At 39.9% G+C, this 23389-nt stretch overlaps 1 protein-coding gene across 2 annotated transcripts in view; it reads left to right on the forward strand.

Annotated features, from left to right (window-relative positions):
• The window catches only part of SLC35F5 (solute carrier family 35 member F5), a 134606-nt gene that overhangs the window by 79301 nt on the left and 31916 nt on the right, over window positions 1-23389 (forward strand). Inside the window, exons 1-4 of one of the 2 annotated variants that reach the window (XM_037523255.1) lie at window positions 14812-15033; window positions 15820-15910; window positions 16057-16198; window positions 19323-19466. In XM_037523255.1, coding sequence (XP_037379152.1) covers window positions 14994-15033; window positions 15820-15910; window positions 16057-16198; window positions 19323-19466 — 417 coding nt within the window. In that variant the 5' untranslated portion in view covers window positions 14812-14993. Of the gene's footprint in view, window positions 1-14811; window positions 15034-15819; window positions 15911-16056; window positions 16199-19322; window positions 19467-23389 lie in introns of those variants that run through there. The other variant, XM_054699642.1, reaches the window with a different exon arrangement.

A 23389-nucleotide genomic window follows, 5' to 3' on the forward strand; every position in this document is an offset into this window, starting at 1 on the left:
AAATGAGGTAGTAAATTACTCAAACAGAGTAGTTTACTCACTTATTTGACAAATATTCATTGAATACATAAATGTTCAAGTTATATGCCAGGCACTAAGGATACAGAACAATACTTTTTATTTAAATTTGTTAATACTGTGAATAATTGAAGAACTATCAATACCTTGATGTAGATGACTTAATAATTGAATCCTTAAGATTGAAATTTCAGACTATGCAATAGTCCCTTAGAGGGGATATTTTTTAAATTTTTGGTCACAGATGCCTTTCTTATCATCTCAGATGATCCCATGTGTTTAGGTACCTACTCTGCTATCAATGTGTAATGCCAAATCTGAAGAGTGAATGGATCTCCTCCAAACTGTTAATCTCCTCTCTCTCTCATATCCCTCGCCTTTAACAACTCTTAAGAGGACAAGAGAGCTGTAACAGAAAGAAGTCTGAAAAATTGAGGACCATGGATCTAAGAATATTAACTATAGGCTAGCAACTGTGGACCGGGGGGGGTCCTTTAACAAAGTTGCCAGAGATTTGTCAGGCATTCATTCCATTGATAAAAATTAATTTAGCTTCTCTATGCTTTAGACACTGAGCTGGATGCTAGGGATGTGGTGGTGAACAAGACAGAAAAAAATCATGAAGAGGATACTCTGGCAGAAAATAATCATATACATACACACACATATATATATGCATACACATATGCATATTTGTTTATACACACTGTATTTTCATTTAGTGGTAAATTGTAGTGAAAAAAGTCTGTAGTAAGGTAAGAGAATGATGAGTGTTCAGGGTGTGCTTACATGTGCTAGAGGGTGGGGACCAGTAGTTTTAGATTGTGTGAATTTGGGGAAATCTCTCTGAGACGACATGAAACACTTCAGGAGTAGTATTTTTTTTTAAGATTTATTTATTTATGCATACAAGAGTTGGGGTACAGGCCAGAGATGCAGGGGGTGAGAGGATTCACAGAGACAGAGCAGGGAACAGAACAGTTGGATCGACTGAAATACACTGCTGAGGGGAGCAGCAGGTGAGAGAGGAGAGGTCTGCTGCACCATGTGGGTCACCTTCCTGGCCGGGGATCGAACTCATGCTGCAGAGGCTGTGGATAACTTCATAGTGCTGTGCTGAACCCCTTGCACCACCAGGGAGGCCCAGGAATAGTATTCTAAGGAGAAGGAATGGAAGATGTAAAGTCTTTAAGGTGGAAAGGGCTAAGGATGATAGAGACAGCAAGAAGATGGTGTGTCTGGAAACATTAGAGGTAGGTGATAAATGGCAAAGAGGTAGAAGCCCGTGAACTCAGGGTCTTGGAAGATCTCAATAAGGATTTTGGATTATTCAGTGTGATGGAAACTGGGATAGTTTTGAGGAAAAGCATACTCTGATTTTATATTTTTAGAGGGTTATTCTAAATGCAGTTGGGAACTCAGGGCAGATCCATAATGAGGCACTTTTAAGTAGTCAAGGTACGAGTTGATGGTAGTTTGGACTAGAATGTGGGAGTGAAGCTCATGAGAAATAACTAGACTCAAGACTTTTTGAAGGTGGAGGTGACAAACATGATGTGCTTGGGTGTGAGAAAAGAGGCAAATAAAGGGTAACACTCCCTACCCCCCATGGTGAATAGCAGACCTATTTCCTGAGATAATGAAAGGTTGTGAGAGGAAGAGGTTTGACACCCATTCAATGTTTGTCAAATGATCCAAAGACTCAATCAATGATGTTCCAAACTTGGGGTGATGGAGCTGATGAGTAATTTACTTCTTCACTATTCCAAGATGGTAAAAGTGTGTCATAATTTGGAAGAGCTTTAGATCGTGAGAGAGTTTCTCGAGTTTTAGACATTAGGGGTATAGAAATCTCTGAAGAACTACAGAGTATTAGACATTTTCCATAGGAAAAAATTAAACTAGTAGTCTAAAAGAATTAGTACTAGATTGAAGATCAGGATATTTTCAAGATTTTAGATGAGGAATAGAGGAAAAAAAATAGGTATTTTGACTAAAGGCCTCTGACTTTTTCCTTGACCATGCTCCTCCACTGACATCCCTCTTTAGAGGTTCAAGAATGGAAATTTTTTTTTTCTTGACAGCAGACAGCATAGGAATAAGCAATTAGACACTGTCCCTTCAACTGAAATGGGGACTCAGAGAATCTCTCCAAGTTTTACAAGGTTTCTTACAAATGTAGCTTGGCATATGCAGCCCAATAAAAGAAGCACACCACTTCCTTAATTAGTCAGTTCCATCTCGCACAAGAACCTTCTTGTAGCCACATAAGTGAATCATGTTTATAGCAGATGGCAAAGGTATAATTCTATTTCAGGAAACTATTTGTCATTCTTCTTTGCTTTGTGCATTCAAGCAATTGCCAAGTCTATTTTCCCAACAGTGTTTTATATATATTTAATTTTTAAATTCTTTATTTTGAAACATTTAAATTTATAGAACAATTGCTAAGGAAACTGCTATGAACTCTTGAATATTCTTCCTCTAGATTCTCTGTTAGTGTCTTACCATATTTTCTTTATCACCATCTCCTCATAGCTATACATGCATGTAAATGAACACATGCATGTTATTAGTACTATTTGTGTTACTGCACCAATTAAATGTAAGTTACAGATACCATAATTCTTTGCTCTTTTTTTGATGTATCTCCTATGCACACAGCCATTCTCTTATAACCATAGAACGATGATGGCATTCAGTAAGTTTAATTTTAATATTGTATTACCCTTTAATGTAAAGTCCATATTCAAATTTCACTAGTTATCTCAATAATAGACTTTCTATAGCTTTTTTCTTTCTGATCCATTGCATTATACTTAGTTGTCATGACATATTTCATGCTCCTCTTCTTTTCCTATCTCTGTAGTTGATATTTATGTTAAGATAATAGTATTTTCTTCCCTTAAAGAAATCACCAAGTACCTGTTACATGTTTGGCATTATACAGGGCCAGGAGAGGACAAAAAAGTAGAGATGACATTTCCTATTTTGTTATCTCTTGGGAAGACAATATTGCTCTTCATGAAATAGCTAGGCTAGCTTCAAAGCTATACACAATCAATTATGAAATAAAGTGTAGGTAAGTGCTGAAGGAATTTAGAGAGGAAAGAAAAGACTAAAAAGAAGGGAAGGACAGGTGGCGCAGCGGTTGAGCGCTGGGTTGCGAAGCTGCCCGCGGCCTCTGCCGCGCCGGTTCGATCCCCGGCTGCTCCCCGGCCACCGAAGGAGGGTCCCACATGGCGCTCAGACCTCTCCTGCCGCCCGCTGCTCCCCTCAGCAGTGTACTTCGGTCCTTCTGCCTGCTCTGCTCCCCGCTCTGGCTCTGGTGAATTCTCTCGCCCTCCCGGCTTCTGACTGTACCCAGTGCATGTATAAACCAAACAAACAAACAAATAGATAAATAAGACATGCCTCTAGAAAATTAAAAAAAAAAAAAAAGAAGGGAAGGAGGGAAAAAGCATGGTAGGGTGCTAATTAACCTCCACCTCTCCAAGTTAGGCTCTACATTTCTCTTTTGATAAGTAGAGAGGTGAGAAGGATGATTTAATTTATTGTTCTATAAAACTACAAGTAAAATTTCCATTCATTACACCCAAGTATGGCAACTTCAGCACTACTGCCATTTTTTAAAGATTTATTTATACATACAAGAACTGGGCTACAGGTCAGAGATGCAGGGGGTGAGAGGATTCACCAGAGACAGAGCAGGGAACAGAACAGGCAGATTGACTGAAATACACTGATGAGGGGAGAAGTGGGCGAGTCCAGAGAGGTCTGCTGTGCCATGTGGGTAGCTCCCTGCCCGGGGATTGAACTCCCGCTGCAGCAGCTGCAGACCACTTTATAGGTTGTGTCTTAATCCCTTGTGCCACCAGGGAGGCCCTTTACTGCCATTTTGGGTTGGGGATAATTTTGGCATTTTTTGGCATTTGTTAAGGGGCTTTCCTGCATATTAAAGACCAAACATTTTCTCTTGCCTCTACCCATTAAATACCAATGGCACCTCCCTTGTAACAAGCAAAATATGTCTCCGGAGGTTGTCAAACATCTTGTGGTAGAGAGGGTTGGGGGGGGGAGGGTGGATAAAACCAGCCTATAGAGAACCAACACATTAGACTGAGCTCTTGAGAAACAGGGGCCATTTCTGATTTACTTATGACTATGCAGCAAGCACCTTATCTGACCCAGAATAGGTATGTGATAAAAAGCAAGTTAACATACCAAAGAACTATATTTCTTCTAATTTGTTCAACATCCCTACTGTGTTCATATTGAGTTGTCTCCACTATAGATTTCCCAGGGATTAAAAAGAAAGGGTTGGGTTGGCTCCAGGTAATCTTTATGATGAAACTGCATTTCAAAATTCAAAGAGGGAGTTGACCAATTATTACAAAAAATAGACACACAAATCCAGCAAGGTGTACAATTAGTTTCAGAAGATTTATCATTTATTTAAGGAAAAAGATCATTGACAAATGGCAGGGAAGGTGGTGGGATGAACACAGTTGACAACTTACCAACAACATGAAAAGTCTGAGTAGAATATGCAGAGGAGCTGGTTTTAATGCATCTGGGGGAACTGACTCGGTTTTTGAAGAAAATAGAAGTTTAACCATGTTAAACTATGAAAGATGCATTTTTATTTCAACAAAGGCACATTGTAAAAAAAATCATTTTACTTGTTTTAAAATCATTACATTTAAAATATTACCTTAATCTTTGCAATCTGGGATGTTGGTAGAGGAGGAAGCAGTGCATATGTGAAGGCAGGGGATCTATGGGAACTCTCCTATCTTCTATGCAACTTGCTGCAAATTAAAACTGTTCTCAAAAAAAAAGTATTGAAAAATATTAAAATATTATTTTAACATTTACTAAGATGTTAGTGCTAAGTTCGGTGGCTTCTAACCACATTTTTCAAATTCTCCTATTTCATGTGTGATTCTCATACATGATGATCTAAAAACTCAGACTTTTACAGTGATAATAGTTGCTCCAAGGAGTCATTAATGAGGCAAATTCCTGGCAAGGGGAGAAGCTAAAGTTAAGGTCACTCTGAGATGAGGATTTTCTGAGAGCTTTGGCTGTCTTCTGTTCTCACTGCCAACAAGTTCCTAATTTTGAAAGTACCTATTTTATATGTTAATTGAACTGCAGTTTATAACCTTTGAAAGCACAATGAAAAGGACTTTAGAAGGTGAAGTAGTACTCTAGGAATTTTAAATTTTGCACAAGTTAGCTTTTAAAATCTAGCCTAACAATATTCATGTAAAAATAGTTCACTGCTTAAGTAAATGAGACCTGGATACTTAGGTGTATCTTTTAGGAGGTAAATTGAAGACATTTTCAACAGGATTTATATTCTCCTACCACCTGCAAGGCACTATTTTCATTGCAATACCCTATCATTAGTCAACTCATTCCATTTCCCAGCTTGGAACAAGCAAGCACTGGGCTCCACTTTGTCAGCTGTCAATCCTATTTTGTGTTTCAAACTGCTTTGCACACTCAAATAGTTGAGCTCTAGTTTTATCTCTGATATTCTCTCATGGCTCTTATAGGTAATACATGGGTTAGGCTTTAATGACACTATTCTTTATTTCCTGTTCTATTCCTATGTTTTTTCTTTTTCTTTTTTTTTTTTTTTGAGGGACCCTTGCTGGCGGTCGGGGAACGAACCAGCGCAGCCTCACAGCCCAGCGCTCAACCACTGTGCCACCAAGGGAGGCCCTTCTTATGTTTTTAGTGCTCAACCAGTTGCATTCATTCAACAAACGTGTACATTTTCTAGGTACTCTTTTAGGCACTAGAGGTATGCAGATAGGGTCAATATTTAATACTTTTTATGTTAAAAATGTTCTATTTTCAAAATATTTCTCAAATTTGTCTTTCTCTGCATTTTCAAGACTCCTTATCAAATCCAAGGCAACTTTGTCTCTCTCAAGATTCACACAATATGCAGCCTCTGCAGCACTGGTTGGATCCCTCGCCTCTGGTGAGGGTCCCACATGGCCCTGCAGACCTCTCCTGCCATGCCTGCTGCTCTCCTCAGCAGTGTATTTCGTCAGTCTGCCTGTTCTGCTCCCCGCTCTGGCTCTGGTGAATTCTCTCACCCTCCCATACTTCTGACCGTACCCAGTGCTTGCATAAATAAATAAATAAATAAATCTTTAAAAAAAAAAAAAAGATTCACACAATAACCTTCTGATTCCTCCCTTTGTTGTAGAGCAACCCCGATACAAAACGGGGTGCATGGGATTAACTCAGGACATCATTTCCCCCTAACACCTTTCCTCACTACCCACTTTCCTTTTCATTTTTCATATGCCAGCCAGAGTAATCTTTGAAATATCACCAAGAATATTGTCACTTTCTTACTTAAAACTTATCAATAGCTTCCTATTGAACTAAGAAAAAAATTTAAACTTTTTAAAAAAATTTATTTATTTATGCATACTGGGGTACAGGCCAGAGGTGTGTTGGGGGGGAAGTGTGAGAGGATTCACCAGAGACAGAGTGGAGAACAGTACAGGCAGATTGACTGAAATACACTGCTGAGGGGAGCAATAGGTGAGTCAGGAGAGGTCTGCTGCACCATGTGGGCAGCTCCCTGGCCAGGGATTGAACTCATGCTGCAGTGGCTGTGGATAGCTTCATAGCTTGCATCTTAACCCCTTGCGCCACCAGGGAGGTCCACAAAATTAAAACTTTATTCATGATCTGTGGGACTCTGTACGTTGGTCAACATTTACCAACTTCTTTATTCCTATTTCAAGGCTTTTGCCACACATGGTCTTCTTTCTTAAACCTACCTGTTTTCTCTATTATTTTGCTGTCCTCATAGTGTCACTTACCGGCTCAGTCTTAGTCTTCAGAACAAAGATCACCTCCTTAGAAGAGCATAACAGATCTTTGAAAACAGACCTCTTCTAACTACTATCACATTCCTATGTTTATTTCCTTTAGAGTCCTTATCACAATCTGTATTTACTCTTTTAAGTATTTATTTGCTTATTACAGTCTACTTCTCCTTTATGGAAAACAAGTTCCAGATTTTAAGGAGCCTTACTGGTTTTGTTTATTGCTGTATCTCCAGTTCTTTGATGTTAAAGTCATTCTAAGTTGGTCCAGTGACTTGACTAGAGGATGGAACACAGTAGGCATACAATGGGTGTTGAAGACACAATGACTATATCCCCGTATCATCTAACAAGGGCGACACATGACCGCATCAATAAATACTATTAATTGTCAAATGAAGGCTTATGATAGGAAATACCTTTTCAGACTTATGTTTTAAATTGTAGTTAAATAATATTTTGCTATTCAGAGTTACTAGAAATTAGTCTTACCAAGCTTATGGAGTAAGATGGCTAGTGTAATAAGTAATAAATATGCACATATTTGTACCAACCTGTATTGTAAAACTTTCTAAAGAATGTCCTGTTCATAAAAAGTCATTTTAAATATTTAAAAAATTATTACATCATGAATAAGGGTCTCAGTCTTGTTCCTGATTCTTTCTTTCTTAGGTTGAGTCATTTTCCAGAAAAACCTTGTGGGTCTGCTAGACTTAAGTGGTCTGCTCAGCCACCATTATGGTTACCTGCAATTCTGCATTCCTATACAAAGGTCAAAACTGTCCAGTCACAATCATATTAATTTTCAGGAACCATTAGGTTAGTTTGTCAAAGACTTGGGTAGAGCATTCTGAAAGCCTCTTTGACTCAAGCTACAGCTAGAGATAAAATGATTCAGCTATGCCTTAAATTCACAGGTGTTTTAGCTTGTGATAATTTGACTATTGCAAATGCATGTGCATTTCTTCACTTAGGAATGCTTATTGCTTATTGTTTTATAAGGTATGCTTATAAGTTTATTGTATGCTTATTGTTTTTTTTTATTAGATATGATTTCTGGTGTTAAAATATATCCACAAATTTAACACTTCCCTCTGCAAAAGGTCAAAGTGTAATTCCATTTCCTCCCTTCTCTACCCAGTTGTGTGTGGGTGAGACTTAACAACTTGCTTCTTATGACTTGTGAATAGTAGTGCAAATGATGGCTTGATGCCCCAGGGTAGGTCATAGAAGACCTTGTAGATTCTCCCTTGCTCTCCTCTTATACTGCTTGCTCTGGAGGAATCCATAAGCCACCATGTCTTGAAGACAGAGTCCTTTCAGATGTCTGCCTAAGGAGGAGCTGAGACCTATTGCCAACAACTTGCTATCATGCTATCACCAGCCACTGAAGCATGAGTTCGATCCCCCACCAGGGAGCTACCCACTCGGCACAGCAGACCTCTCTTGTCTCGCTGCTGCTCCCCTCAGCAGTGTATTTCAGTCAGTCTGCCTGTTCTGTTCCCCACTCTGCCTCTGGTGAATCCTCTCAACTGCCTGATCCCTGCTAACCCACACCTCTGGCCTACACTCCAGTTCTTATATGCATAAATAAATAAAAATAAATCTAAAAAAAAAAACAGAACACAAGTCAAAGATAGGAAATGAGATAACTTAGAAGCTGAGGAGGTTGAGATCATGGTGGTAAGTGGATGTGACTGTCAGTGAGCTCATTACCATGTTCTAGCCTTCTGGTACAGGAACTCAACTGTCAGGAAGTTAGTAAGTTAGTTAAAGACACAGCATGTGTATGGACAGTACCATTTAAAATTCTTCAAGAGCAATTCGATGGACCTTATATTTTCTTTTCTAGTTTCTTGTTAATTATGCCCTTAGCAGTAAGATATACGAGGAAGTAATACTCAAGTGAGAGCATTTTCAATATGATGATCAGTTTGGTGTCCAGCATGGTACAGAGTTAAGAGGATACTGGAGGAATACATTTATATTCAGTATTTTCTAGCTGAGCAAATACCTGCCCTAATTAGATATGACAACTTTTTTTTTTAAGATTTATTTATTTATTTATACAAGCACTGGGTACAGTCAGAAGCGCCAGAGGGTGAGAGAATTCACCAGAGCCAGAGCAGGGAACAGAACAGGCAGAGTGACGAAATACACTGCTGAGGGGAGCAGTGGGCGGCGGGAGAGGTCTGCGCACCATGTGGGACCATCCTCCGGTGGCCTGGGAGCAACCGGGGATCGAACCGGTGCTGCAGAGGCTGTGGTCAGCTTTGCAACCCAGCGCTCAACCGCTGCGCCACCTGGGAGGCCCCCTGCCCTAATTAGATAATCAGTTTTATCTATGACATTATGTCCTTTTTTTTTTTAATAGAGGCATGTTTATTTATTTGTTTGTTTGTTTGTTTTGTTTATACATGCACTGGGTACAGTCAGAAGCACGGGAGGGTGAGAGAATTCACCAGAGCCAGAGCGGGGAGCAGAGCAGGCAGAAGGACTAAGTACACTGCTGAGGGGAGCAGCGGGCGGCAGGAGAGGTCTTCGCGCCATGTGGGCCCCTCCTCTGGTGGCCGGGGAGGGATTGAACTGGCACCGCAGAGGCCGTGGGCAGCTTCGCAACCCAGCGCTCAAGCGCTGCGCCACCGGGGAGGCCCTATGACATTATTTCCTTTAAGGCAGAACCCATGTCTTTAGCAGTGTCCCACTACCACTACACTGATAGACATCAAGTGGATATACAATTTCTGATTTATGAGAAGTGTTTCTTATTTAAAAGTTCTTAGGTTTTATCATATACAAAAGTCCTAACTCTTTGGCCTAATTTCCACAGTATGCAGCAGCCTCCACACTGCTTACCTACTCTGTCTTACTCCCCAGCGCTACTCTCCATTCATCTTATGTTTTCCAAATCAGCTAATAGCTGTCTCTAGAACAAACCATTTTTCTGTTGCTCATGCAGAAAACCAGAATACGGCACCCCAAAATATACTATTTTGGCCAAAGGATAATTTTGAGCTGGAGGCAAGTGAGAATCAATAGATGTAGAAAGAAGTCTCCTGGAGTTACCCTTATCTGACTAAATGCAGGCATTTCTGAAAAATGAAAACTGCCATAGTTTCCCTTCGAGGGAAGTTTTATGCACATGATGATAACAGAAAATCAGTGCTAAGATAGGCCTATACAAACAAACATTTAGTGCATTAGTTTCCCACTATTTGACAATCTTCAAATTCTAATTTTTTTCCTTTGTCTTGTCACTTATCTACAAATTGGTGTGTTAAGATGTTATATCAGCCAAGGTGAGTTACTTTTTGCTAAGCATTCTTCAGAATGTTGTGTACTATATGTGTTAATAAGCTATTTGTCTCTTGTTAATCTTTGCCAGTCTAATTTCATAGTCCTGGCCAGGGAACCTAGGAGGGTTAAAGTAATTTTTTGTCCGCTATACTCATTCTTTTAGGAAAAAAATCACTTCTCCCTGGAGCCCCTCACTAAATCCTACTCATCATTAAAATGAAGTTCAGACTCCATCTGTTTTCTAAAGTGTTCTTTTACTCGAAGAGAAAAATTATACTCCCAGAACTCTGGGCCATGCCTTCAAGGATATTATGAATAGTGGCCACTAATGAAATACTATCTTGCGGTGTCTCTTCTATGAATATATGGACCTTTTATTAAAATTTGTTGATTTCTCCAATCTGCTTGCAAATCCTTTAAAATGCAGGTCTTGACTTTATACAGTAAACTGTATAAACTGGTAGTTACTTAAATATCTTGGAACCACAAATGTTTATGACTTCTACAGCTGTGATTTACCCCGTAACATACAGAGGGTCAAACTCAAAAGCAGTCTTTTATACACAGTAATTAAAAAAAAAAAGTGGGGCCTCCCCGGTGGCGCAGCAGTTGAGCGCTGGGTTGCGAAGCTGCCCGCGGCCTCTGCGGCTCCGGTTCGATCCCCGGCTGCTCCCCGGCCACCGAAGGAGGGTCCCATATGGCGCGCAGACCTCTCCTGCCGCCCGCTGCTCCCCTCAGCAGTGTACTTCGGTCCTTCTGCCTGCTCTGCTCCCTGCTCTGGCTCTGGTGAATTCTCTCACCCTCCCGTGCTTCTGACTGTACACAGTGCATGTATAAACAAAAACAAACAAACAAACAAATAAATAAATAAATAAAACATGCCTCTATTAAAAAAAAAAAAGTGAATCTCTATGCTCTATCCAAAAAAGTGAACCTCTAGCCATTCTTAGAAACAAATCAAACCATACATTTTTTTTAAGATATGTGCCCTGCATCTGGTAGGTACTACAAAAATAGGATTTACAGTAGCTCGCTGACTTCTATCTTCCTTAGTTTCTACCCTATTTACAACCTGAGAAAGGCAAATATGTATCTTTAGCCAACTACAAAGGATGTCTTCCTTCTAGTAAGATTACCTTCAGTTCCCCAGGCCAATAACTTTAATCAGGGCATACTTGAAGCCTTTCCTTTATTCTGCGAAAAAGCTTTTGCACTGCCCTGCCTTTGAGTCTCTGCCAAATGCAAGTGATGTGACTGATTCGTTGGTTATAGTGAGCTCTGAATAAACATCGTTCTCCTCATTTGGGTGTTTTTATCTCCATATGTGGAATTTACATAATTATAATAGTTACATAATTTACAACTAGCGGCCTTAAAAACTCTATATATGTCTACACATAGTTATTTGTAATTTCACTAAGGCTTAAATCTGAAATGTGGTTTTTGACACTAGTATATAGGAAAGTTAGTGAGTAACTGCCCTGTACATACACACCACTTTGCTTTCATATACATATTAAGGTGTATGTACTTTACTGGGGAAATTACATTCTTTGTATATTGGGGGATTTTTTTAAGGAGTCACACTTAATGCTTGATGCATGTTAAGGCTCCACTACTCAGAGTTCAAAAAGACTTGAAGAGTAAAAAGGAAATTAATCAAAATGAAAAGAGCAGACTTTTTAAGCCTTTGAGATTAGGAAAATGAAGGTATCAATTTATGCTCATTTTTTAGTAAGCTGACTAAAACTTTAGGTATTAAAAATGTCAAGAGACAGCAGGATGTTTAAGTTCATTCAATAAATTTTTTAAAAAACATTTATGTATACAAGAGCTGGGGTGCAGGTCAGAGGTGCAGGAGGGTACGAGGATTCACCAGAGACAGAGTGAGGAGCAGAACAGGCAGATATACTGAAAAACACTGTGGAGGGGAGCAGCAGGTGAGTCAGGAGATTTCTGGTGAGCAATGTGGGTCAGCAACCTGGCTGGCCTGGGAGCAAACTCATGCTGCAGTGGCTGTAGATTGCTTCATAGTGTTGAGATTTTACCCCTTGTACCACCAGGGAGGTCCCAATAATTTTTTTTAAAAGAATATTTATTTGTAGAAGAACTGGGAAGTAGGCCACAGGTGCAGGGATGATAGGATTCACCAGAGACAGAGAGGAGAGCAGAACAGGTGGGGTTATCAAACACACTGCTAAGGGGAGCAGTGGGCAAGACATGAGAGGTCTGCTGCCCTATACATGGGTTAGCTTTTGTATGGGGCTTGAACTCAGGGCATTGTGGTGATGGTGTTGAGACTTAACCCTTAGGCCCCCGGGGAGGCCCCATTCAATAAATTTTACCTGCCAACTCTAGGTATTATCCTACATGCTAGAGAAAAATATAAACAAAAATCCTTGCTCTTATATGGTAGATATACAGATCTCCCTGGATTTAAGGTCATGTTACAGCATGATAAACCCATTGGAGGCTGAAAATGTCAAAAACACATTTAATAGACCTAACAAACATTTTATTTTAGCCTAGTGTATCTTAAATATGTTCAGTAGCCTACAGTTGGACAAAAACACAAAACATAGAACCCATTATTAATAAAGTGTTGACCACCTCATGTAATTTACTGAATACAATAACTGAAAGTGAAAACATTCTGGAGTATTGTTTTTTAATTCTCATGAACTGGTGACTGACTCAGAGCTGTTACTCACTGCTACTGCCCAGCATCATGAGAGACTGAACATACAGAATATGACAGGGAAAAGATCAAAAATCATTATTCAGGGTATGAATATTGAATACTGAGTACTTGTGTACCACCATAAAGTTGGAAAAATTGTGAGTGTATCTGAAAATTTATACAGTGGGGAATTGGTGTCAAGGAAAAGGTAAAGATAAATGCTTGTTAGACTTAGTCTCATAGAGGTAAGAATTGAAATTACCAGATCAGAAAGCAGTTTTCAAGATACTGAAGTTACTGAGGATTTAGACTTGGGCAAGGTATATATAAAAGGACAAAAGAGATTGCCTATAGGTAGGCAGGTTGTCACAAAGCAGTCTAGAGGAATTTCCCTCAAAGAGGGCTGGGAAAGAATGTTAATGGAAGACTAACCTAAAATTTGACACTATTTGAAGAAGGCCTGTTTAGAATTACCTTACCCATTAGAACATTGCAGCATTGTGCTTTAATTTATCAAATGCTCTGGTGGTAAGTGGTAATTTAAGTTTATGTACAGTTACAAAGTACCATCATTTGCATCATTTCTAAAGAATGTTAAGAAAGGAATAAATGGGTGCTGAAATACTTAATATCTACAACCAAATTTCCCCCAACTAGTAATTTCAAATAAATGTTTACAATTTTTCTACTTTGCATGATAGGTATCTCCGTGCATGATGCTGATAAGTAATTTATTAGAAACCGATTGCATCAACACAAAAGCTGTGCATTGGTATTGTTTTACGTTGGAGTGTGTATCCAATTTCAGTGAAGCAAGATTTTAAAGACATATCTTAAAGAAAATTTAATTTCTTCTACTATCTGATAAGACACATGTAGTTAAATTATAGAACCCTCCCTTTTTAAAAATAATTTTTAAGAAAGATTTATTTATGCATAGAAGAGCTGGGGTACAGGCCAGAGATGCTGAGTGTGAGAGGATTCACTAGAGACAGAGTGGGGAGCACAACAGGTGGATCGACAAAAAATACTCTGCTTAGGGGAGCAGCCCACGAGACAGGAGAGGTCTGCTGCGCCATGTGGGTCAGCTCCCTGGCTGGCTGAGGATTGAACTCATGCTGCAGTGGCTGCTGACAGCTTCATAGTGCTGAGACTTAACCCCTTGCGCCACCAGGGAGCCCCTAAATTATAGAACCCTTTAATCAATTTTTGTTTTCTAAATACAAGCCAGGACACTGGCCAACACTTTCCCCCTATGGCATATTTAAGAGATTGCTAAGAAAACATCTCCATAGTTCAACAGTTACTAACATTTGTGAAGGTCTCACTAACTGATATGAAGTGACCAAAGCCCTCACAACTGTAAACTCATGTCGTCGTGGCATATACAGAAAAAACGAAGGAGGCAAGTACTACCATTTCTGCCCATTTTTTGGATGAGGAAACCGGCAGCCTAGGGACACAGTTACAAACTTCAGGAGCTAGGAAGTTTACAATCAAAAGGATCCAGAAAGCAAAAGCTCCTGGAGCTCTGCTTCTCAGTCTCCTCTCCTCGGAGCGAGGGCTACGAGTCTCTGGGACTTTGGAAGAAATGCACTTGCTAGTTTTAGCTCCACGGGCGGAGCCATCTGGAGGTTCGGCCGTCTCCCTAGTCCTGAGCTCTGCCCCAGCCACCCATACCCACTCCCCGCTCCTCCTTCCACCGCGCCCAGCTTCACTCCTCGCCTCTCCGCTCCTCCCCGGCGCCGCTCCCGCACCGCTCCCTCCCCGGGCGCCCAGCAGCACCCAGCTCAGCTCCGCCAAGTCACCCACGCGCCGTCGCGTGGCCGTGACGTAACTCGCGCGCGCCGCCGTCGCGCCGGGGGCGGGGCCGCGGGCGTGGAGCTGGCGGGCCCGGGGCGGGGCGGGGCCAGGGTCCAGCTCGGCCTCGGCGCACAGAGCTGCTCGCGGGCTCCCTGACCGTCTGCGCTCCCGCCCTCCCGGGTCGCGGAGACCGGTGTCCGGGCGGCGCGTCCCGAGGGGCGCCGGAGCGTCAGGGCTTGGGCCTCCAGCGCAGCGCCATGGCAGGCGCCGCCACCGCGCTGTGAGGCCGCGGCCGTGGCGCTGGGCGCGGCGGGGCCGGGCCGGGGCCGCTCATGGTGCCGCCACGACGCCTTCGCGGGGCAGGAAAGCCAGGTAGGCGGGCGGGGGCGGCTCCCGCAGCCGCCCGAGCCCACGGCGGGGCCGAGTGGCCGCCGGGAGCCACGCCTGTTGCTCCCGGCGGCGGCCAAGCGCCTGGACGCCGCGGGGACTCCGGGGCGCGGGGGGGGAGGCGGGCGGCCGGGGAGCTCGGGGGCTCGCCCTGGGAGGAGGCCCTGGCGCTGCCGGGCTTGCCTGGAGAGAGGAGCTGGAGGGTTGTCTTCCACAGCTGCTTCCTCCTCCGGCTCCTGAGCTGCTGTTTGGCTCCCAGAGGACGGTGTCGTGACAGGAGTGAGGCGGGCAGCGCGGAGAGTGCTTGCTCGTTGTCACGGAGGTGACTGCAGACGCGCCCCCAAGACTCAAAGCAAGTCGCCTATCCTGACACCACCAGACTGTAGTGGAGGCGATCTGGGACTTACAGGACCCCTAGATACAGGCGCTGTCTAGACACAGTCTCCTGGGATGGAGTCCTCTGGAGGCGCGTGGGGGTTCTGTGTTTAGGAACCTCGGAGGAGCCCCTTGCCAGGAGTGAACTACTTTTAAACGTGTTGGGTTTTGAGTATTATAGATTTTTTTCCTTTACCGTGTACTGAGTGTAATGTGGAGTGTGCAATAGAGAACACAAGTCTAGAGAAAAGTGTCACTGATAGTTAACACACTTTGGTGGCTTTCTTTAATTTGCATTCATTTTGAAGATGGAGAGTAAAAAAAAAATGTGATGAGGCTTATTTAGAGTGTTTCATATTTTCCTAAGCATTTTGTTGTTGTTGTTGTTCTTTTTAGATGTACTGAGTCCTTCACCTCCCTTTAAAATCAGCTCAGTCAAGTTTTCAGGCTTGGCTCTTGAAGATCTCAGAAAGGCCTTTAAAATAAGGTAAATTCCACACTTTTTAATTTGCTGTGTGACTTTCAAACTCGTTTTCTTTAGCTAGCAAAATGTTATGTTTCTCTTATATTAATTTTCTCGTTTTTATTTTTCAAAAATCATCTCTAATGTGATCTGTATTTTCTAATAAACAGACTGCAAATGGTGTGTGTATTTATCATGAACCGAATGAATTCCCAGAGCAGTGGTTTCACTCAGCGCAGGAGAATGGCTCTTGGGATTGTTATTCTTCTACTTGTTGATGTGATATGGGTGGCATCCTCAGAACTTACATCGGTATGTAATTGTTGTTTGGGAATTATGTTGCATTATGGCAATTTAATTTCTGTTTCCTACAAATTATAGTTATAATTCATAGTATTGTATTTTAAAATATCTCTAGTCATTACTATCTGTCATGATTACTTCAAGCGGTATCTCATGAATATTGTTGAATTATTATGTTTTCTTGCATATTGAGTTGCTGTCAATTCACGTTGAAACTGAAAGGATACCCTTTTATTGTTTCATGGTTTTCTTGTGTCTTTCAGGGAAGTTTATTTAGAAGGTGAGGCTATATAATCATTTTCTAAATATTAGAAGGTCTTTGTGTTTAATTCCCCTAAATTCGTTTTTTTTTTTCTCTCTCTCTATAAGTGTAGTTTTCTAATGGAATAAACATTTAGAACCCAAAATCATTTGTCACCATTTAGTTGAAAGTAGGAATGTCTTTGAGCAAATGAGTGAAGGTGATCAGTTTTCATGTATAGATTTCTATTGTGTACAAGTCTGGGTGCATGCACGTTATGTATTTGCTGATTTAGACATTAATGTGAAGTGCATGGTAAGCAGTGAATACTTTTAAATTTTATTTTCTCTATATAGATGATCTATAGGTGGAAATGTGATATTCTGAGTTCAGGAAACTAGTTATTCTTTCTATTGGTAAACTTTGTTCTGCTTTGTTTCTGATCCCTATAAAAGATAAACTTAGTTTCAGAAATTAGTGCATTTCAATTCACATGTTACAGTCTTAAAGCTAATATACAAAAGGAAGCTAGCATTGTAAAATGAACTTTAAATGTCAGACGTGGCTAGTCATATCACCATGGCTAAGTAAATAGTTGAGATTATATTCAGTGACTAAATAAATTTTTGGTTTTTTTGAAATTGGACTATGAAATACAATAGACCATTTATTTTTTACTCTTCTATAACCTTTCACTTTAATCTCTTTTTCAGATAAACATTCTTTAGTTTAACTCCAACGTGATCTCTTTAATGTTGACAGACAAAAAAAGCCTATAAACCTATTTTAATTTTAAATAAATAAAGCTACTTAAATCATTTTAGTTTTAAATAGTTATTAATTTATATAAGCACTGGATACGGTCAGAAGAGGGAGAGGGGGAGAGAATTCACCAGAGCCAGAGAGGAGAGCAGAACAGGCAGACTGATGAAGTACACTGCTGAGGGGAGCAGCGGGCTGCAGGAGAGGTCTGCGCCCCATGTGGGACCCTCGCTCCGCAGCTGGGGATTGAACCGCCGCTGCAGAGGCTGCGGGCATACTGCTGCGCCACTGGGGAGGCTCTCAAGGACATCTTTCTAGGGAAAATATGAAAATGCTTTACACACTAACGTATTGTTTAAGTCACCTGTGTTTCTTAACTGTATCCCCTCTCTTTTTAAATGTGACCTTGATTAGTTGAAGAGAGTGGATCACTTTTCCTGTAGGTTGTATCACACTCTCTCACTTTATTCAACTTCTATAACAATAAGAATGCAACAAGCCTGGGTGACTTAAACAACACACATTTATTTCTCATACTTATGGAGACATCAGAGTTGCTGGCAGGTTCAGTGGACCAGCAATCCTGGTTCTTAGATGTCAGTCTTACTGTGTTCTCACAAGGTAAATAGGGCTAGGGAGCTCTTTGGTCGCTTTTTACATTAAATTTCTAAGCCTGTTCATGAGGACTCAACCTTCATGACCTAATCACCATCCAAAAGCTCCCCACTTCCAATACCATCACATTGGGGGTAAACATTTTTGTAGGCACACACATTCAATCCATAACACATTTCAGATTTAACTGACAGTTTTCTTGGGGCATCATTTAAATTTTTCCTCTTTTTTCCTATAAAATGGTAGGTGTGAAGTCTACAGGTTTGATTTTCAGGTTCAAATTTTAGGAAAAAAATGTTTTGGTGGTGTCCTATGACATCATAACATGGGGCACATAATGGTTACAATTTGAGCACTATAATGTTTCTTATCAACTTTTAAGTTATAGTTGAATATCTATATGATTATTGCCCAAATGGACTATCTTTAAGGATTATGTAATGGTGATTTATCTAAGGGTTATTCCTTCTGTATTTATTAGCTGGAATACTTAGGGGGAATTTTCCCACCACTGCTGTTTTTGGTTATCCTGAAATACAGTTCATATAGGAAAGGTTGGATAAATTTTAATTGTTTCCCTCTATTCATTTTAGAGTAATGTTGCCTAGTAACTTCCAGTAGTAACCATTGAGGTTTTTTTTGAGTATCATACATTCATAGATTTTTGTGTATTTGAAATATTTGTAATTACTATACTCTTTGATATTTAAATTCCTATCCAACCAGTGGGAGCTTCTTAAATTGACTTAACTGTCCTTTCACTGTGACCCCATAAGTCTTTTAATATCTACTTAACTTTCTGACAGATGAGCCAGTCTCACTTTTGACATTTCCTTGCCCATCCATGGGTGCAGATCACTATCTGGATTTTAAGGTTGCCCGTTCTTCCTGAGTTGTCATTTTTTCCTAGGGCTTTTCAATGCACATACCTAGGAAATTTTTTGTTTTTTTAAGGAACTGGGATTACAGTTTTTTTGTATAACTTGCTAATAACATCAAATTGTATGGAATTTTCTATAAATGCCATTCTATTTTGTTGTTTTATCTCTATGCTATTCATTCTGCTGGGCTCACTCTTATTTGATCCTTTGGACAGTTTAAGTATAGCTTCGCTAGGGAAACTTAATAACTTCAAAATGATCTGTCTCACTTTGCTATTCCCAATGTACAAGATATACCCATCATGGACTTAGCACATTATGTTGTATACACTTCACAGACACTTATATTGCCTTTCTTACTTTTCTTAGTGGCTAGCACAAGTTTAAGATTTCAATAAATGTTGAATAAAACTTTTTTTCTAAGTTGTTGCTGCTGTGTTGGAATTATCATCTTTCATATGCAAGGCAAATGCAGTATTCAGAAAGGAATCTAAAATATTTTTATAATCCCTTTTGATCTTTTTCTTCCAAATGAACTTGTAAAGAGTTAAAAGTTATGTAATGGCCTTATTTATTGAAGATAAGTAATAAAGTTAAACTGATCTCCTAGTTTATGTACTTTTTCCCTTTACAGTATGTTTTTACTCAGTACAACAAACCATTCTTCAGCACTTTCGCAAAAACATCCATGTTTGTTCTGTACCTCTTGGGCTTTATTATTTGGAAGCCATGGAGGCAACAGTGTACAAGAGGATTTCGAGGAAAACATGCTGCTTTTGTAAGTGTCGTTGGAGAGGTATATTTTTCTTTAAAGATTTATTTATTTATGCATGCAAGAGCTGGGGTACAGGCCAGAGTTGCGGGGGATGAAGGGCGAGAGGGTTCACTAGAGACAGAGTGGGGCTCAGAATGGCTGGATTGACTGAAATACACTGCTGAGAGGAGCAGTGGGCGTACTGGAGAGGTCTGCTGCTCCCTGTGGATCAGACTCCCTGCAGTGGCTGTGGATAGCTTCATAATGCTGAGACTTAACCCCTTGTGTCATCAGGGAGGCCCAGAGAGGTATATTTTTCCAATGTTTAAAGATGTATTAGTTTCTTGAAGGATGGTCAGATTTTAAGTTGTTCAATTAGTGAGTAAAGCATGATAAAAAGATACACCTATTTTTGTCCAGTATTTTAAGTTCGCTCTATTATTAATCAAGTTGGTATAAGGCATAAGTTGTGAAAAAGATACGTAATCACTTCCTCTCCCTTGCCTCATGACATCCATCTGAGTTGTTAAAAATTACTGAACTAGCTTAAATTGATTCATGTAAAGAAGATGAAAAGGAAATAGAAGCTATCTGGAGTCTGGCCATTTGTAGATGAAATGAGTCATCTAATTCATTGTAAAGCTGATTGTAAAAGCCAAATAATTCAAGATTTTATATATTGAAATGAAAATAGCATACTCCAGGGCATAGTTCAGATATTTGGTTAATCAAATTATATTTTATCTCACTGATACAACAAATATGCTGATTCATAGTATTGAAATAAATGGCAGCTTACATAGTGATGTATCATCCTTGTACAAGTAGAAATTGAATTTTTGAGAATAAGGAATATAAAACTGTCTATTAATCCTTTTTTCATTCTCCCATAAAATTATGGTAAAATATACATAACTTCGAATTTGCCATTTTAATCATTTTTATGTTTGTAGTTCATTAGCATTAAGTAAATAAACTTTATTATGCAACCATCTTCACCATCCATCTCAGAACTTTTTCATCATCCCAAATAGGAATTCTGTATCCATTAAATAATACTTCTCATGCTTCTCTCCCAGACTCTGATAACTACTGTTTTATTTTTTTTTTAAAGATTTATTTATTTATTTATTATTTATTTATACAAGCACTGGGCACAGTCAGAAGCGTGGGAGGGTGAGAGAATTCACCAGAGTCAGAGCAGGGAGCAGAGCGGGCAGTAGGGCCGAAGTACACTGCTGAGGGGAGCAGCGGGCGGCAGGAGAGGTCTGCGCCCATGCGGGACCCTCCTCTAGTGGCCAGGGAGCAGCCGGGGATCGAACCTGCACTGCAGAGGCTGCGGGCAGCTTCACAACCCAGCGCTCAACCGCTGCGCCACCGGGGAGGCCCTACTGTTGTATTTTTTTGTCTCTATTAATCCTTTTCGTGTGTGTGTTATTTCTTGTGCGTTAAAAGAGTATCTTATCTTACCTAATAAGTACATTCTTAAGAAATGTACTCATTGGCTATTTGTCAGGGGCTTTTCTGTAATTGTTTTTGAGGTAAAGCCTAGAAATGTATACTTATAAATACAACAATTAAACTTACCAAAAGCATGAATGTTTATTTTTCAAAAATAAGATATATAATAATAGAAATGCATATATGCTATAGTATTACATCTAAGAATATGTTACATATTTTTAAATACATTGTCAAATACTAAGAACAAAATACCAAGAACAATAAGAAGAAAACAATATATTCTACCATTCAAAGAATAACCACTGGTAGTATTTTGGCATATATCCTGTCATTCTTTATTATGTGTGTTTGAATTTTAATTTTTACAAAAATGAAATTGTCCTGTTATGCTCTATTTTATAAATTGCTTGCTGTACTTACAACGAGCAACTTTCTGTCTACTTTAGTATTACTAGAGCTATTTTTAAATTTTGAAGATGATTTAAATTTAGTTTTTTAAAATTGTGTCTTTTTTATTGCACTAACATTGGTTTACCACACTGTATATAATTTAGGGTATAGATTCACACCTCTTCATGTATGTTGCCATGCTACACCCATCACCAAAGCACCAATAGGAAAGCGATTTCTTAAAATGAAACTTACTCCTAATGAAGATGCTATGAACGTTGCTGAGAATTTAGAGTATTCCATAAGCTTAGTTGATAAAACTGCAGTGGGCTTTGAAAGAATTGACTCCAATTTTGAAAAAAAGTAGAACATTTTTTAATGCTACGTATTTTTTAATTATAGTAGTGATGTTCATTGTTGAAGACAACTTATGGTTAACAAGTAGAATAAGAATAACCACAATCTCTCCATATTAAGACCACTATAAATATTTGATACTGTCTATAGCTATATATTTATGTGTACATATTAAAAAATTATAGCAGAAATAAGTTTTTTTCATTTTCTAACCCAATTATTTTTTAATTTAACTATATATCCTGAATACTGCTATGGGCTAACATAAACATTTGCTCTCTTTCCCTGTGTAATTCATCTAACTCTTGATAGATTTTTTTTCTTCTACACAAGTAGCAAAAATTTTTATACGTATTTGTAATATATGTAGGATAAAGCATAAGTGTTGGAAAGACAATAATGCCATTTTTCTTTTTTTAAAGATTTATTTTCTATTTATACAAGAGCCATGGCACAGGCCAGATGCGTGGGAGGGTAAGAGAATTCACCAGAGACAGAGCAGGGAACAAAACAGGCAGACTGACTGGAAATACACTGCTGAGGGGAGCAGCAGGCAAGACTGGAGAGGTCTGCTTGTCATGTGGGGTGCTCTGAGGCTGGCGGGGATCAAACCGGCACTGCAGAGGCTGCGGATAGGCTTCACTGTGCTGTGCTTAACCGCCTGCGCCACCACGGAGGCCCAATGCCATTTTTAAAACTTGTTTCTTGTTGCTAAATCATTTTATATCTCTGTTAGCAGTATATGAAATTAAACCCTTAACTAAATCTCTTAACATTTGCCAATATGATAGGCGAACAATAATTTACATCTTTTGGGTTACTTTTTTCACAGTAGAATTCTTTTGTGAGTTGTCTATATCTTGTCCTTTTTTTCCAATTGACTTTTTCGTGCTGATTTATACGTGTTCTTAAGAGCATGGGTTCTGGTTTTTTTGAATCTTGTTTGTCGCTTGCCAATTATGTGACCTCAGCAAATTTTTAAGACTTTAAGCAGGAATAATAATAATAATAGGTTAGTTGTGGGTATAAATAAAAACATGTTATACAGCACTAGCGGAGAGTCTCAAAGTGTAATGCATTCCCTGAGATTCATTTAGGGAGTTCCTAAGATTAATGCTGTTAATGATGATGATACTATGATGTTATTTGTCTTTTTCACTAATTGATCCATCCTTTTCTTACTCAGTCTGAAATGTTGTAGTACAATAGTATTGTGAAAGTGGACTTTAGGGCCTCCCCGGTGGCGCAGCGGTTGAGCGCTGGGTTGCGAAGCTGCCCGTCGGCCTCTGCGGCGCCGGTTCGATCCCCGGCTGCTCCCCGGCTGCTCCCCGGCTGCTCCCCGGCCACCGGAGGAGAATCCCACATGGCGCGCAGACCTCTCCTGCCGCCCGCTGCTCCCCCCAGCAGTGTACCTCTGTCCTTCTGCCTGCTCTGCTCCCTGCTCTGGCTATGGTGAATTCTCTCACCCTCCCGCGCTTCTGACTGTACCCAGTGCATGTATAAACAAAACAAACAAATAAATAAATAAAAAAAAAAAAAAAAAAAAAAAAAAAAAGTGGACTTTAATCCTGGGTCCTTTACTTAGATGATCTCTCTCAGCCTCAATTTCTTCATCATTAAAATGGAGATGATAATACCTACCTTGCATGGTTGCATACTTGGTATTAGCTGCTATTAGTAATAGTTATAATCTTATAGTTCTACTCTGGATTGTTGGTTTTATTCTTTTGTGCTGT

The sequence above is a fragment of the Talpa occidentalis genome, unplaced genomic scaffold, assembly GCF_014898055.3.
Source record: "Talpa occidentalis isolate TD23 unplaced genomic scaffold, MPIMG_talOcc4v2.1 talOcc4.3, whole genome shotgun sequence".
In the NCBI taxonomy this organism is placed as follows: Eukaryota; Metazoa; Chordata; class Mammalia; order Eulipotyphla; family Talpidae; genus Talpa; species Talpa occidentalis.